The 16,463-nt window shown below is 42.9% G+C and overlaps 2 protein-coding genes across 9 annotated transcripts in view; one reads left to right on the top strand and one right to left on the bottom strand.

The window, feature by feature from the left end:
* MARCHF5 (membrane associated ring-CH-type finger 5) overlaps positions 1-7,993 on the bottom strand; it is a 29,098-nt gene extending 21,105 nt beyond the window's left edge. The window contains exon 1 of the mRNA XM_035541613.1: positions 7,690-7,993. Coding sequence (XP_035397506.1) covers positions 7,690-7,733 — 44 coding nt within the window. The 5' untranslated portion in view covers positions 7,734-7,993. The remainder of the gene's footprint in view (positions 1-7,689) is intronic.
* A 5-nt stretch (positions 7,994-7,998) lies between these two features.
* Positions 7,999-16,463, top strand: part of CPEB3 (cytoplasmic polyadenylation element binding protein 3) — a 92,259-nt gene continuing 83,794 nt past the window's right edge. For 5 of the 8 annotated variants that reach the window (XM_050712053.1, XM_035541630.2, XM_035541644.2 and 2 more), the window contains exons 1-2: positions 14,934-15,070; positions 15,293-16,209. In XM_050712053.1, coding sequence (XP_050568010.1) covers positions 15,304-16,209 — 906 coding nt within the window. In that variant the 5' untranslated portion in view covers positions 14,934-15,070; positions 15,293-15,303. Of the gene's footprint in view, positions 8,158-14,926; positions 15,071-15,292; positions 16,210-16,463 lie in introns of those variants that run through there. The other 3 variants (XM_050712052.1, XM_050712051.1, XM_035541636.2) reach the window with 3 other exon arrangements.

The raw sequence follows: 16,463 nt of genomic DNA, 5'->3' as shown, positions 1-16,463 counted from the left end.
AAGCAGCAATGAATTCATACAACATTGTCAGAGCCTTCTGCATCTGGGTCCTGAAAAGCCCCGTGGACAGAGAATCCACTGCTTACCCTGGACATCCCATTCCAGAACTCAACTGTCAGTATCATTTGTCCCCCTGCCTCAAGTTCGAATTTATGATCAGTGTTTCTCATCATCCTGCCAGAAGTCTCCAAAAAGCGCCAGATTCTATCTTTTCAATAACCTCCTCAGTAGGTATTAGAAGACTATTACTTGGTCCTTGCAATTCCTTTTCTTCATACTAAACAGGAACTGTTCTCTCTTGTTCCTCCTAGTAAATCATGTGCCCCATACCTTTAGGCACTTAATGCATCCTTAATTAGTTTCATTTAGAACCATTAAACAGAAGCAGTTGCTTAAAATAACTTAACCACTTCAGACTGGGTCCTTCATTCTTCCGCACTGAAGATGGATTTGTCATTTTTTTATTTTTACTTGTGGGAAGCCACAAGTGCCAGTAAAAACGAGCAAGTCATGCACTCTTCGGATAAAGATGGGTATTACAGCCTATAACAAGCTAGCATACACCTCGTTCTGTTGCTGAGAGAGGAAAAATAAGATCAGAAAGTGGTATCACTTTCACACACAGAACTACCCACCCTCTCTGCAGCAGAGTAGGACCAGAAGCACATTAGGATGACAGAAGCATCAAACAAACAAGCCCTAAACACCTTGCATATTCACTACCACTTCAGTTTTGTAGCGTCTTTTTTAGAGCAAATTTAATATTTGAACCTTGTAATTTATCTTTCTCTGTAAATTACATATATTAAAATAGTTACTCGATACATCTGTGTTAGCTGCCACAAGGTTTAACTTCAGCAAGCACTGTAAGACACCATGCCCAGGGTCACAGTTAAGCAGTATCATGTAGAAGCTACCAATAAACTGTCTTCTGTACAGCTCTTTAGGTGAAGTAGTTACAACACATGAGAATATTTGAATGCCTTGACAATCAATGTATATGGGATACTAAGATTTTTAGTACCAAATGGGATAAACAGCTTCTCAGGAGTTTCCTCACACTTAAATAACAGGGCCAGTTACCTACCTGCAGATAGAAGTTAACTGTTAAGTAGCTGCTAAGTTTGAACATTTAAGTTTGTCCTTAAGCATATCAAAGCAGATGCCAAAATGGAAATATAATGCACGTAAGTTGAAAGTCAAAAGGTTAAGATAGCTTATAAGTAACATTCTGACACTTTTATACAGATGGGCAAAAGGCATTCTACAGGCCTGCATCAGTCTTCCCTAATCACACAGGAAGAACCCAACCTATGCAGAACCTTTGGCAATAGGGGGACATACCTGGGATGAAGCTATAATGAAAAAGGAAAACTATTAGTTACTACTACTTCAAATTTTCATTATTCAAACTCACTCTGAAATGTATATATGATTTTGCTTTTTCCTTCCTGTATCAACATTAGCTTCCAATTAGTTGAAGTAGGAGACAGGAAAGAATACCTCGGTTCTTTTCTGGTATACATTAACCCAGCACAATCCAATTCTTTACTCTTTTACTTTATAAGCAAGTCAAAACTACTCTAGAGGAACAACAGAAAGACAGGTACTTCTGGTTGCTGACAAAATTCAACCAAAAGCCTGGTAAAGCCCTCTTTCAACAAACAGCATTTAATTGTTTGTATTGTGTAAAAAGAAACCAGTTCCTTTGGTTAGGGCAATGGAGAGAGGCATGCTTAATCAGCAGAAATAGAACAAACAGAATTGCAGAGAAAATACTTCTTGAAAAGTAAGAATGCTACATAAAGTCTGTGAAGTGTCTTACGTTGTTTATTACCCCGCGTATCTTATCTGGTTGAGCTCCACTCCTACAAAGATTTATTCGCGTGGCAATTTTAGTCAGTGAGACAATTCGAAGTGCACAAAATCCAGTGCTAGCTCAAAGAAAGCTCTTAAACCAAGGACCACATTGCACTAATTATATTGGTTACGCTGCAGCATTCGGGTCTTAATCCTAACCCATGTCTTTGCTTAAGGAAGTATCAAACAGCTAACAGTGCAAATAAACCTAAATCAGAGCCCACACTTCTGAAGAGCAGGAGGAAAAGATTCATACCAAAACAGACACAATCACACATGTAGAACAGAATAAAAAGAGCAACTGGAAGCGATGTACAAAACACTGTGGGTTTTTTATTGAAGAAAATAACTGAATCAGACCACAGTTCAGAAAACAAAGAGAACCCATGAACTTGCTGTTTTGCAACTTTTGAACCTCAATTGCTAGCATCTTTCTGACAAATCAGTGCTCTAGGAAAGAGAATCCAGTTGTAACATTATTCCTCTCTTCATGGTATAAGTAATTTCTTAAGAAAATTATAATTCTGCATGTCATCTTTTAATTGATTTTAAAGTCTACCTGCAATTCAACCAGATGGATTCCTTTAAGAGAACAGGAATTGCAAGGGGAAATGGCAAGACAGCCACATGATGTTGCTCTGCTTTCCTTCAAGAAAGGCTACACATCAACCCACAGCTGAAAGAACTGCTATGCATTCAGCAAGTAAAGCATACCAATTTGTTAACTAAAGCATGCTAAAATGACCACTACACTGATTCTTCAGAGCATACCTGTGCAAACCTTCAACAGATTATCCATCACATTTTGACTAACACCTTTAAATACTAAAAAAAAAAAAAAAAAAAAAGCAAAAGTGACCCTGCTGGTCAGATAGCAAGTATATTGGAGGAAGGCACTGTCTTGAGATAGTAAAAACCTACCACAAATCACCACAGAACATCCTCTAAAAACAACAAAAAAAAAAAAGCAATCTAAACCCTCAGTATAACCAAATTGCAAGAGCAATCCAGACATAGTACTACTGAAGTCAAGAAAATAAAGCTTAAAAATATTAGCACATCTTTGCATTATGGCTCACATTAATGTGAGAACAGGCAACGATACAGCTAGGAAAAAGCAGGTGCATGGCTAAACACTTGTTTTTTCTTTGAAGACAGCAGATTGACCAGATTATCACCACTAGATATAAATTGGAAGCTATCTAATGAAATGTTTATCCTAAAAGTAACAACTTTTAAAAAGAAAAAATCGGACAGCTTCCAAGATTATTTTTGAATGAATCAAATATTTACATCGTCTGGGCCTTCCATCAACGTGGGCTTGTCACTGACTTCACTATGACAGGTACCAGTTTAATAACCTTCCAAAATCTTATCACTTCAAAAGGCAACTGTTCAGTCAACATAGTAAAAAGACTGCACAGTAAGATTAACAGTGAACAGTTTTGTTTTCTCATATGTTTCAGCAACAGTAACTCTGAGTCCCAGGGAAGCCCTCTAAGGCGGCTACGGGGGTGCTAGGTACAGGGTCACTGCTAACTGACGACCCCGCAGTAGCACCCCAGCTGTTAGAGAGCTACCAAACAGCAAACTGACGAGATACAAGTACAAACTTTAAAACAAACTGAATTTCCACATTATTTCTGCTTATAAACAAAGCTACAGAATTACATTTAACAAGCAAATGATACAGGAAAAAATCTATGTATTTAAAAAAATAAGTTTCTAATCAAATCTAGCACCAGAACCTACTAGAAAGTTCAGCATCTTAATTTCAACATTACCCAGAAAGAATGAAAACGTCTGAAATATGCATGAAGAAGCCAGAACACCTGGTCCAAGGGCTGCACAAGACAGCTCACAGAGCTTATGAACGTTCAGTTGGCAGAACTGCTCTTAAACAGTGCAGAGACAAAATTCACAGAAACAAAAGACAAAATTAACTGAATAGAAAACCTGAAAATACACAAAAAACCTTCTACTTTAAGGCTTTTTTCAAATAGGTATTTGAAAAACATAAGGACTCAGTTCATAATGCTGGCATACAAGGCACAGTAATTTCACTGTAAAGGTTCAAGATCCTAAAACCATTCAGCATTGAGTATTTCTGGGTATTTCCTTAAAAAAGGAAAATGTTTTTGCATTAAAAATACATACAGCACATCAAATGGCCTCTACCTATTAAAATTTGACAAATGCCTTAGGACTGACTTTCAAGTAAAGTTTCTCTTGCACACTCAGAGCAATAGCTACAATTTCTAAGGCAGTTCCAAGTAATCTGGTAATTTTAATTAAATTTTGAAAAATGTTTTTACATTGATTAACAAAACACACACTGCCAGAATTTTAATTTTTCAAATGGAAATTCCTATTATTCTGTGATTTAGGCATTAAAAACATGAATGAAGGGATTAAAATAATAACACCTCATTATTTAGACCAATAAACACTGCGTTCAAGTGCATGCATCATTCCAGGAGTATGGCCCTTTACAGAATTCTGCATGCAGAAAAGGATGGCATTTTAAGGCTATTACCCAGCCTGTTACTTAAACATGAGCCAGAAGAAAAAATGACAAAGATGGAAATTCCAACCTGGAGGCAAGAAAGGATCACGATAATCACCCAGATTAGTTTCTGGAATGCCACAAACCAGAAAACTCCAGACAGCAGTGTCATTTTGTGTCATGGTCACATTAATTTCTCCTCCCCCCTTGCATTCATGCTGTAGCAATCCTTCAACTGAGCATAAAATCCTTAGCTAGAAATTTCAAGCAACAAACTCATTACACCTCAACGGCTATTTATCCTTTTTATTAGAAGTGTGTTGCTTGTCAAAAAAGTAGTACAGACCAAAATTATGCAAGAAAAGTAAGGAAGATGGAGTACAAGGTCCTAAAAGGGAAATGAATCCCAGGCAACAATGCTGAGATGCTACAGACACTCCGTACTAGAGAAATCCAAATTGCTTTATTAAAGAAGGTGTACAACCCAAGAGCCCAGCGAAACCAGATGTCCTCTCACAAATACATAATTTAAGAACTTGCTCTAAGAGCTCTGACCCTTCTGTATGAAGCAGTGAATACTTTCCAGTCTACAGCAAAAACTTACTCCCAATACAACAGTACACCACCACTCAGTGTGACCACCTACTTGGAACAGAAAGCTAATTTTTTCCTTCTAAGAACCTAAATATTAGATGCAAATGAAAGCCTTATTCACTGAAAAGCTATTTTCTGCATCCTTCACTACGAGATCTCAATTTAACACTATGTTCTTTGTGTGAAATTATAATGCATTAACAGTTACTCTTAAGCTTTTGCATATTTTCTTGCTACCCAAGAAAATAAGTGCCTGTGCTTAGCAATAAGGATAACAGGATGGAAGAAGAGGCACTTCAGGCCTTCAGAATCCCTACAGAGAATTAATCCACAGGTTATATCCCCCAAAGTGAAATATCAAAGGTTTATCTTGACCATAGCTACATAAAACACGAGAGCCGTTATGCATCATCTTGATAAATACCAGATGAACAAAAATGGGTTTCTTCCCTGTTTCTTCTGATGTAACCCCACTGTATAAACACAGTATGCAACCCAAAACTTCTTTATACTGACTGCATCTTGAGGTCTTGGTTATTCTAAGCTTCTACTACTGGCATCTTGCTCCTTGGTACCACTCATTCATTGTCCCCCACACAACTGTTTTTAAGTCTCCTATACTGAGCCCAATAAACTCTTGCATGACACCAGCAGTCTCTCTTCATACCTCCTTTTATGAAGCCTAGGTACTTCAAACTTCTTCCCACTGTCCTTGTTGTTAAGTCAGTCAGGGACATCTTCCAACTATTGTAGGTGACCAACTCTTCCTACTAAATTTGGAGTAACAGAGTCTTTGAAAAGGACCAGAGATACAAACTACAATTTCACAAAGCTGAAAGGATGTAAGACTATTAAACATACATCAAACCCCACATATGCATTGGGCATAACAATTACAGAAGAGTGAACTGGTTTGGCCACCAAGTAAAAAAAGAAATTTAGTTAATGAATGTTCACTTAAATCTTTCATGACTTCTTCCACTTCTTTCTAGATGCCACGTGGTTCTAATGGTTTTTGTATAAAGTTTGCTGTAACACTGTCATGAACAGTGCTTTTGCTAATGCTGGGAAGGCTCTAAAGCCTCTTCCAAGATAGAGGAAACAGGACACTTTTACAAAATGTAAGCTTAAAAAAAAGCTGCAAAAATATCACAAAAGATTTGTGATTTCTGCAGCCTTCTGGGTGTCAGTCCCAACTACTGTTACAAATGCAAGAGAAAGGGTTCAGTTTTCAGTTACCGTCATCTCCATTACATTGATTTACTGCTCACAACACAGATAAACACCACCTCACAGACCTATCCCAAAAGGCTGAATTAGGGCTTCACGATGTGATAAAACAGCCACAGACAGTAGGGCATCCACTCAGAATACCACAGTTTCCTTTGCCTTCAAAATAACAGCATGCTATGTACCATCAGACTACAAACTTCAGGATGGAAATAGGATGGAAAGGAGTTTTACTTAGTTTCAGAGGAATTGATTCTGCAACATTCAACCACTCAATCTTCATTCTTCCCTCTTCCTACATAATATCTCTGCCATCATCCTCCCCCTTATTTTGTCTTAACTCTCTTCCCTTTTATTCCCTAAGTTCACAGAAAATGTCAAACTGATTACTTTCCTGATAATACTTCTAAAACTACCTCCTTCCTGCTACTTCTTGCAAAAACATTCCTAGTTCCTGACTCCTAGCCTCCTTGACAGTTATTGTTCTAAATTATAAACTCAATTCTCCCGTTTTCCTAAAATACGGTCAAAAAGCACTTTCTCTCCCTCCACAACAACTCACTTTTATCCTCATTCTGAAAGAAACTGAAATTCCTCATCATCCTCACCTTCCAGGCTGTGCAAGCTCTGCCCCTGCCTCACATAGCTTTATGTCTCCAGCATCTGCCTGATGACAGCCTGCATTTCGCTAAATCCTTTTTTCCTTAGGGGTGACCTGAAAAGGAGAAAAAACACCAGGCTTTAAGCTTCCTTGTGCTTAAAGCTTGACAGGTGTTATCAGCAAAAGACTGATTCCTTGTGGGTCCCCACCTTCTGAAATACCAGCCTATATCACACCTGCTAAATAACAGGTTATTTATTTTGATGTTTATAGGGGAAAGTCTTAAGGGCTTCCTGGATGACTCAATGCTGTACATCAGGAATCTTAAACCCTCAGCGCAACATGGTGAAAGTGCTACATAAGCAAACGAAGCCATAAAGAGAAAATAAACCTAAGAAAAGTAAACATGCTTTCTCCCCTAACCTTAAGTCACAGTAGTTTATAGGTTGTGCCTTTTAACAGCGCTCCAAAAGGCGACCATAAGGTTTCTCCGGAGACCATAAAACCAGCAACAGACCACGAGAGGCCGAGGTAAGCCGAGCTCACCTTTGGGTGCTTCACTCCACGAGCACATCAATGCTTCCCCTATCCCCGCAGGGCCTGGGCAGCCTTCCCCCGACCCCCAGCGCCCTTCCCGGGGCCCCTTCCAGCCCTGCCCTCCTCCTCCGGCCCGGAGCCCTCCAGAGCAACCCCCCCACACCCCACGGCGACACCGCGGCCCTCCTGAGCCCTACCGATAACGACACCACGCCGGCGCCCGCCACATTTCGCACTGATTTACGCCAGAGCTTGCCCGACTCCGGGTCCTCCCCGAAAGCAGAGAGCCCTGCCCCTCGCACCGGCCCCCGCGGCACACGCCCATCCCGGGGGTCCCTCAGCCGCCCCCCCCCCCCCGTACCTGTCCATGGTCTGCTGCAGGGCCAGGCCCGGCTGCTCCGACATGGCCGCCCCGGGCCCCGCGGCCCGACAAAGGCGGCCCCGAGGGAGCCGCGCGCGCGGCGACGAGGAGGGGGAGAAGGGAGCGAGGAGCCTGAGGTGCCCTCCCGCCGCACACCGAACTGGGCGGGCCGCGCGCTCAGGGGGCCGGGGCCTCGCTGCCAGGCGCTGAAGGCAGGCAGTGGCGCCGACGCCTCTGTGAGGTGAAGGCCGAGCGCAGCCGCAACGCCCGCCACCGCCTACCCTACCACCGCGCCTGCGCCCTAAGCCGCAGGCAGGGCCCCAGAGGCCCGCCGGGAAGTGTAGTCCTGCCGCCGCCCGCCTGCGGCCGTTTAAAGGTCCGGCGGGGCGCGCCCCCTGCCCGCCGCCCGCCCTATGCCTCTCCTCGCCGCCTTCGCGTAGTGGCCGCCCGGCACCGCGCGCGGGGCAGGTACGGGCCGCGGGGCCGCGCTCGCGGACAGGTGTGTGTGTGTGTGTGTAGGGGGCACAGGTCGGCGCCGGCCGCGCGCCCTCTGTAACGGCCCGGCCCCGTGAGGGGAGTGGGAAGGGGCTCCCGCCTTCCTCCTCCTCGCGCAGCGACCGTTACTCTCCTCAGCGGCTGGGAGGAGGGGAGCGGCACAGCCCCGCCGCCGCCTCCTCACCTCACAGCCGTGAGCAGAGCGAGGCCGTCCCCGCGCCCCGCCGGGGAAGGAGGCTCCCGCCGCTCCCCCCCCCGCCCCGGCAGGTGCAAGGTGCAAGGTGCGGGCGGCTCCCGGCCCGGGCTCGGTGGGGCCGGTGGCCGCCGGCGGCGGGCGTGCTGCCGCCCGGGGGGCAACCTTCTGAGCTGCTGCTAAATCCGTCGTCACAGTTAGAGCGTTCCGGGTTCTTAGGAAGGTCTGTCAGTAACGGCCAGCTTTGGGCTTTCCTTTTCAGTTTTATGTATGTTTATGTATTTATACATATGTATCCACATATATATTAAATATTTATCTCTTGGAGTGAGATCTGCTACATGTAACTAGCTCCTGAAACCTTGTGTAAATGACAAGGTTGCTTTGTTACACCACAGTTACGGGACATGGCACTGACTGGCTGCGCACCTGCTCTGGGCTGAGAGGAGCAGAAATGGCCTGGTGGCTGTGTGCAGCTCGACGGGCCGGGTAGAAGGCTTTCTTTGGCCCTGCTGCCTTCGTGAGGGGAAAACCAGCCTGGTTTGGAGAGTCTTTGGTGAGAGAAAAGTGTTGTAAAAGCGTGCGTTAAAAAGTGAAGTTTTGCACCGTTGTCAGATTATAGAATAATACAAACGTAGAGGTTGGTTACACTGTTGGTCCCTCAGCTCAGAATGCAGTAAACCCGGTTTTATGTATGTTTTTCTGTTTTCACTGTTTGTGCCTGACCTTATTTTTCCCAGATCTTATTTTCCATTTATCCTTTAATAACTGGACTTGGACTTGTAAGCTGTATTATATGTATAGAGTAGGGAGGGTGCTGTTTATTTTCTAATTGCTAGACATACCATAAACAGGATTGCTAAAGAAGCTACGTTGGTGTATATACTACTTATAGGAAGAAGGCACCATGTTGACATCCTGTCCGAGAAAATGTATTTCGTACTTAGTCTTGGGACAGTAAAATTCAATTTTGCTTGCTCCGCTGGGAAGTCTTGGGTGTACAGGGGCCTGAATAAACCATATGGGCGTGGCTTCCTGGAAGAGAACCTAATAAACACTTTCCCAATTATAGCTGTTTGTGAAATACAAGAGCAATATTAGGTATCAGAGTTCCCAATTCCTAATCTTTGGAATAAGTCAATTGTCTACTGGCCAAAGCACTAATCAGATAGGCTAGCCAAATGCTTAGGTTTTATATATTGATTCTTAAACCTTAGAAATCAAAGCAGGGATGCTGGCTTTATCCATAGGACTTTGTGACTTGTGCAATTTCTGTATTTCTGTTCTGGGGTTGAGAGGACATGCTAGCTACCTGCCATTTAGGATAAAGCTATGAGATCACGATCAGCAGTAAAGACTGTGAGCAATAGTTACTTGAAGAAATGTAACCAGAATCCAGAATCAGCTGGCTACCATGCGAGGCTGAAGACAAAGCATGCTGCTTTGCTTTACCTCTGTTGGGTAGGGAGGGTTGAGGAGACTGATCAAATCTTGAATATCAAGTCAAATAGTAAATGCTTGGTAGGTATGTACGTTATATTTCTTTGCAAACATGAAATACAAAATCATAATGGCAGACCTTGTAACATCCTATAAATAGCTTAGAAGTCCTGGAACCCAGAAATTGCTTTGTGCCTTTTCATTTTTCAAGACTTAATTGGACAGCTTGGGGTATGGGTTCTCAATTTGTCTTCTCAGAATCGAAGTATGACATTAAAATACATATGTAACCAACTGTTTCTAAATTTGAGAGAACTCTCCTTATTCCCTGAGAGAGCGAGAGTTGTCATTCCATCCTCATTTCTTCCCCCTAGCAAGACCAGATATGCAGCTGCTCTAGTCAAGTGCTTCCTTTATTCGGCCCAACAATCTCCTTCTTCAATTCACTCTCCCTCATCCCCTTTTTCTCCTCCTTTTATTTCCACTTTTATTTTTTCATGCTTCCTTCTTTGCAATGGCAATTTCCACTATAAATCTCAGGTTGCCTCTCAGAGCTATTTCATTTGTTAAATCATTGTTTCCCTTAAAAGATTCCTCTTTGTTCATTCCTTCCATCTATGTGGTGCCCATTGCACTGTCTCACTCGGTCCTCTCTTACCTTCACCTCAGCATTTGGGCCTGGAGAGAACTCCCCTGGGAAGCCTCCCTGTTGCCAATGCAAAGTGAAGGACAGTGACTGCTACTGCCTGAGATCCGACTGGGCTCAGCCGCACCGATGCAGACTGGAGGTGGCAGCCATTTTGAATTAAATAAAACTGCACCTTTGAAGCCAAATGCAGAACTAAATGAAAACCACTCAAAATAACATGAGCTATTTAGGGCTTACATTTGGCTATCAGATATATTCCCAAAGGTCATCCGTTAAAATACTAAATTGATAATAAACTTACACAGATTTAAGCTTAATAAGGAAGATGATAATTAATGTAAGAAGAATACAGAGGTATATTAAATATTTACCTGTTTCAGCAAGGCCTGAAAAAGGGTCTGAATAATGAAGTAGGAGTTCTTTAATACAGTTCTTTTGATGTGACAACATTAAAACTGCTGGAAGTATTCACTGTTTTCAACAAAGTTAAGTAACCTGGCAATATGAAAGTACTTATTCTCTTTTGGCAATGCTGCCTTTTAACTGCTATGATGGCAGCATATAAATTAAATGACAAGACCAGTTAGCCATTCTACATGTACTTGATTCCGTCTTTTAAAAGACAAGGAGCCCTCAATTAAGCTCAAATGAAACAAATGTTATCTGAGAAAAATATTTTTACAATAAAACTGAGTTTTTCAGTAACATAATACTTCATTTTAACCTTTAAGCTAGTGGACTATTCACTTTCTGGCAGAAAGACTAGCATGGGTTGTTAGCTGTAGTAGGCTTAAATTACATTATAATGAATTTTGTAAAATAAAAATATACTCAATACAATGTTAATCGAGTTAGTTAGGCTTATATGGGAATTTCTTACATTTGTTTCTTTGGAGCTGGCCCTGGTCAAGTAATTCAGATACCAGATTGAATGAAGCTCTTGTGTTCTGATACAGCTGTTATTATCTTTTAATTTCCAATTATGAAAGTTGGCTGGTAGAAATAAAAAGTGTTTTTCTTCTAGTGGCTAATGGATCAAAAATTGCCTTTACAACTTGGCTCTCTTTGGTTGTGGAGTGCTTCTCTGTTTGTGAATATCATAATGAGCACTCTCCTTATCTTAATAATTGATCTACAAAGTGAAGCTGTCTCCTGGGAAGAACTGACAGCAAGGGCGCGGTCCTTCCACGCAGATCCTCAAAGCATCTGAAAGCAATAACCCCAAAGTAAGAAGGGACATAAGGGAGGTGTGTAGAACAACCAGAGCGAGCCCTATACTCGCTGCAATATTTAAAAAAAAAAAAAAAAAAAAAAAAAAAAAGAGAGAGACATTTTCAGCTGCTGTAAGAAAGCAGTCCTGGCCCTTGATGATTCAGAGTAGGACAAACAGGTTAGAGCAAGCGTTCTGAAACTCTTAATTATAGCATTGATTTAAGGCAGGCAAACCACACAGTCCAACATAAACAGACAGTAGAAAGCAAATACAAGGGTGTTTTAACAACCCATTTTCAGCTACCCTAGTTTATCTTTCTCAGCTTTAGTCATCTCTCACCCATAAAGCCATGCATATTTCATATTTTGAAAAATCAGCCTGCAACTTTAGAAAACACTGATATTTTCACGTTTCTGATTCCAACTATGTGATTTTCATACACGCATTAGCATTTTTCCAGAATGATCAGTATTATAATTATCCAAAACAAAAATCCAGAATAATTCGTGGATCAGTACAAGACAGAGTACAAATGCCTGTAAATTAAATTCTGAAAATATTATCCGACCTATGTTAATCATCAAAATGTGAATCCCTTATAAGATAAATTCCTTTCAGGCTGTGTATTGAAGTGGAGGTTGGAGATATGTGGGCAGTGGAAGGGAGGCAGTTGAAATGAGGAGCTGCAGCGAACAGAATGGATGCAATGTTAAATAGTAAAATTTTCACCTTCCCATTTTTATTTTTATTTTTTTGAAGAATTTTCAGAGTTGTAACAGTAACTGAGTAATGAAAAAAAAATGGTAACTTGGGAACTGAAAGCTATTCATATAGTACAAGTTTTTGCTTATGTGCTGATTTTAATTTGTTTTAAGTTTTCATATTTGCCCTGTTTGTGTTTGGGTCAGAATGTTTTTAGAAATGGCATTAAGACAAGCGGTTTCTTAATAATTTCTTCAAAGCGACATGACACAATCTCCTTTGTAATAGCTGTAATCTTTTTCTAGCTGGTATGAGCTCACAATTAATTTCTTGCAGTAAAAGTTCAGAGTTCAGGAGAAAGTTTGGAAATACTGGAAGCGCTCCTTTGGCCAGCACTCGTTGCTCTGCCCAGGCAGCCGTACGCTCTGGGGTTACGAAGCGATGCGTTGGGCGCTGCCGAGCCGCCCTCTGGGAGGCCGGTGCTCCCAGCCTGGCCGAGACTGCAAAGCCCAGAATGCCATGGCAGAGCATGCGCCGAAAGCTTCCAGTTGTCAAAGTGCTCTTGCCAGAGTGGCCGAGTGTTTGTCATATACCAAACCCGAGAGAAGAAAATAAATATACTGGCAATTTGTTGAGCTTTAAGTAGAGAAAATCCTAAAGGTAACTGTTCCTTAAGAATTTCTGCATTGACTGCATGGGTTACTGCATGCAAACAGAGCTGGTATTGCTGTGGGGATATAGATTTCCTGTACTGGATTGTAAATTTGCACAAATACTTACACCAGCAAATAATCAAGAGGTACTGCATATTAGTCCAGCGTTAAGCATTGGTGGCCTGCCTGTCAGTCATTTATCAGCCAGTGTTTTTCCATTCAGACTGCCTTCACTGCTAAAGGTAGGTCTTGACCTTGACAAGAGAGTTGAATCGTGCAGTGATTTTACCTTTAAGAAGTAATATGAAAATGAACGTGGATTGCAGCCCGTAGGATAAAGTTCAAAAACAAATAGCTAAGTCAAGGTACATATTGGAAGCCACTGCTGTGCTAGCCACTATAGATAACTCGGTGACTAACTGATTTAAATATACTTTATTGACGACAGAATTTTAGCATTTCAGCTGCTATATTTTTCGCTCTATATTTTTATACTGATGGCTCAGAACCAGGGGAGGGATAAATACTATCTTTTGATCTCTCTGATGTAGAATCATCTGCAATTTTATGCAGCCACAGGAGTAATGGTGATTTTGCCATTATTGCAGCTAATGGAAAGCTACCCAGGGCTTGGTATATTATGGCTTACTGCAGCATTGCTTTAAAATGCCTCTCAGGGTTTTCTGCACCCCCATCGGCAGCAGCAGAGCTGCCTGTTACAGATGCAATAGTTTCCTCTGTTCTTAGGATCTTGCCTTAATGTTGAACCACTATGTAGCCTTCACGGACCCTGACTGGTTTCATATTGAACAGGGAAATAATAGGGAGCAAGCGGAGTAACTTGGCTGATAGCAGAAACCTGTACTTACCTTCATTTTAACTAAAAAGGGTGTGAATGAACTTAGAAGAGATTTAAATACCAAAAATGTTAAAGGTGCACACGGACCAGCTGAAAACTGTCCCTGTCAGAAAGGGTCACTGACTTCACTCTGCCACCTTTCTTAACCGGTGAATTGATTTGGCTGAACTTTCCCTTGTTACATGAAAACAACCCTGGAAAGAAGGTGGTCTTAGGGACGCTGACCTCACCATCAGCTCAATACAAGTGCAATTAGGTATTCAGTGACGACCATCTCTGACACAGTTTCTCAATTAAAGTAAGCAGGTTTGGCTCATTAAAATACTTTTGATATGTATGATAATCTTGTCAGTTGACTAGAAGTCTGAGAAATACGGAGGTTCCTGTTCTAGTTTCATGCAGTTGCTGTTCATTGATGTCTGTATTTGCATTATTATTGTGGTTTGAAATATTAATCAAAGTATGTTATCGGATCTGCTTCAGATAAAGCAGCTTTTCTAGCAGATATGAGGTTCGGTCACGCTACGTGAATTTGCTTCTTAACGTTTCAACTTACGTCCACATTTGGCAAATAAATTGCTTGGCTAGTCTTTGTCTTGCGCACTTGAAGATGGCTTTTAGAAGGTGGCACGTCTCCACTGAAAACCCTTCAGTGCGCCCCATTTTTCTTTCTCACCGTGAAAGCACCAGAAGAATTACACTCTAACAACACCTCCCTGCCTGCTCCTCTTGGCCTTGCTCTTCCCTGCCGGCAACCCCGGTCGGCTTCCAGCGAGGGGCTGGCCGAAAGCCGGGGACCCCGCCGCGGTCCCTGCACCCTTCGCCCCTGCCCAGGCCAAGTGCCCGAAAGCCCGGCTGGTAGGTGCGGAAAATAGGCAGCCGGCTCCTTTAAAGGTGCCCTGCTAGAGAAGGGGGTGGAGAAGAGCGAAGCCTGGTGTCTCTTTAACCTTGCTGAAGGACGCAGCAGTATTTATTGACGTATGCAAATAGCCAGGGGGAGGAGGTGGAGGAGGAGGAGGGTGCTTGGAAAAACAGGAACCAGAATCAGTTTCTCATTGCAGGGTGAGAGCTCTGAGTTCCGGTGTAAGAGAAAAGAGACGTGGCGAAATTGCTGTATATCTCTGCCCTATAAGCACATCTCTCATTTAGGCTGAAGGGAAACAAGGCATCAAAAAGGGTGAAGCATCTTAAAAAAATATTTTAAAGGCTATCTAGCACGATCAAAGCTTACATGTTCCTAAATGGGGGAGGGGGAAGATTATGGGTTTGCCTCGCAACTTGCTGTAGCGTAGCACTAGGACGAGATTTTTGGCCGGCAAATGATTAAAACAGCCTGCTTTGTGGTATGAATGACAATGTTAATAATCTGTCTTTGTGGTTTTTTCCCCTACTGTTTCAGCTGCGCAAACCATGCAGGATGATTTACTGATGGACAAAAGCAAAGCCCAGCCCCAGCAGCAGCGGCAGCAGCAGCAGCAGCAAGATCCAAACTCAGCAGAAGCCCCCTCTACGCCCATCTCGTCGGAGACGCCCAAGCCAGAAGACAACAGTTCAGTGACTAGTATCGGCACATCAGCTCCTTCCCAAAATAGCAAGGAGAAGATGCAGATGGAGTCTCCCATTTTGCCTGGCTTGAGCTTTCACCAGCCTCAACAAGAACCTGCAGCCGGCACCTCCTTGTCTCCCTCCTTCGGCAGCACCTGGTCTACGGGGACCACAAACACGGTGGATGATAGCTTTTTCCAAGGGATTACTCCAGTCAATGGGACAATGCTTTTCCAGAATTTTCCACACCATGTCAACCCTGTATTTGGTGGCACTTTCTCGCCTCAGATTGGCCTAGCTCAGACTCAACACCACCAACATCAGCAGCAGCAGCAGCAAGCTCAGCAGCAGCAGCAGCAGCAACAGCGGAGGTCACCTGTGAGTCCTAATCAGGCACCTTTTGCCCAGAGAAATGCTGCTTACAGTCATCAGCCCATCATGACCAGCAAACCGTCTTCCTCCTCTGCCTCCTCATCTTCCTCCTCCAGCTGGAATAACCATCAAAATGCAGCTTGGAGTACACCTTCCAACCCTTGGGGTGGGCTGCAGGCTGGTAGGGACCCTCGAAGGGCAGTTGGAGTGGGGGTCGGCGTGGGAGTGGGGGTCGGTGTACCCTCCCCCCTCAATCCCATTTCACCCCTTAAAAAGCCGTTCTCCAGCAATGTCATTGCCCCTCCGAAGTTCCCACGGGCTGCACCCTTAACCCCCAAATCCTGGATGGAAGACAACGCGTTCAGGACGGACAATGGCAACAATCTGTTGCCTTTTCAGGTAAATGACTACATGTACCTTCTGTGTGGTGACAGCTATCACACGGTGTATTTATTGCAGGGGGATATTTCACTTTATTGTTCTACCTGAGAGGCATCTCCATAATTCATATCTGCACCAAATTGTCACCTCATATGAAAGAAGTGGGGTTGATCCTAGGGGGTGCATACACAAAGATTCCAAATTCTGGCTCAATGTTAGGTCTTATTGTTCTTGTAATCTGTTCTTAAATGTGACTGTTTTTTTTTTTTTCT

This window comes from Cygnus atratus, chromosome 7, assembly GCF_013377495.2.
Source record: "Cygnus atratus isolate AKBS03 ecotype Queensland, Australia chromosome 7, CAtr_DNAZoo_HiC_assembly, whole genome shotgun sequence".
In the NCBI taxonomy this organism is placed as follows: Eukaryota; Metazoa; Chordata; class Aves; order Anseriformes; family Anatidae; genus Cygnus; species Cygnus atratus.
Note: the sequence above shows the minus strand (reverse complement) of the source record. Positions and strands in the feature narration are given on the sequence as shown.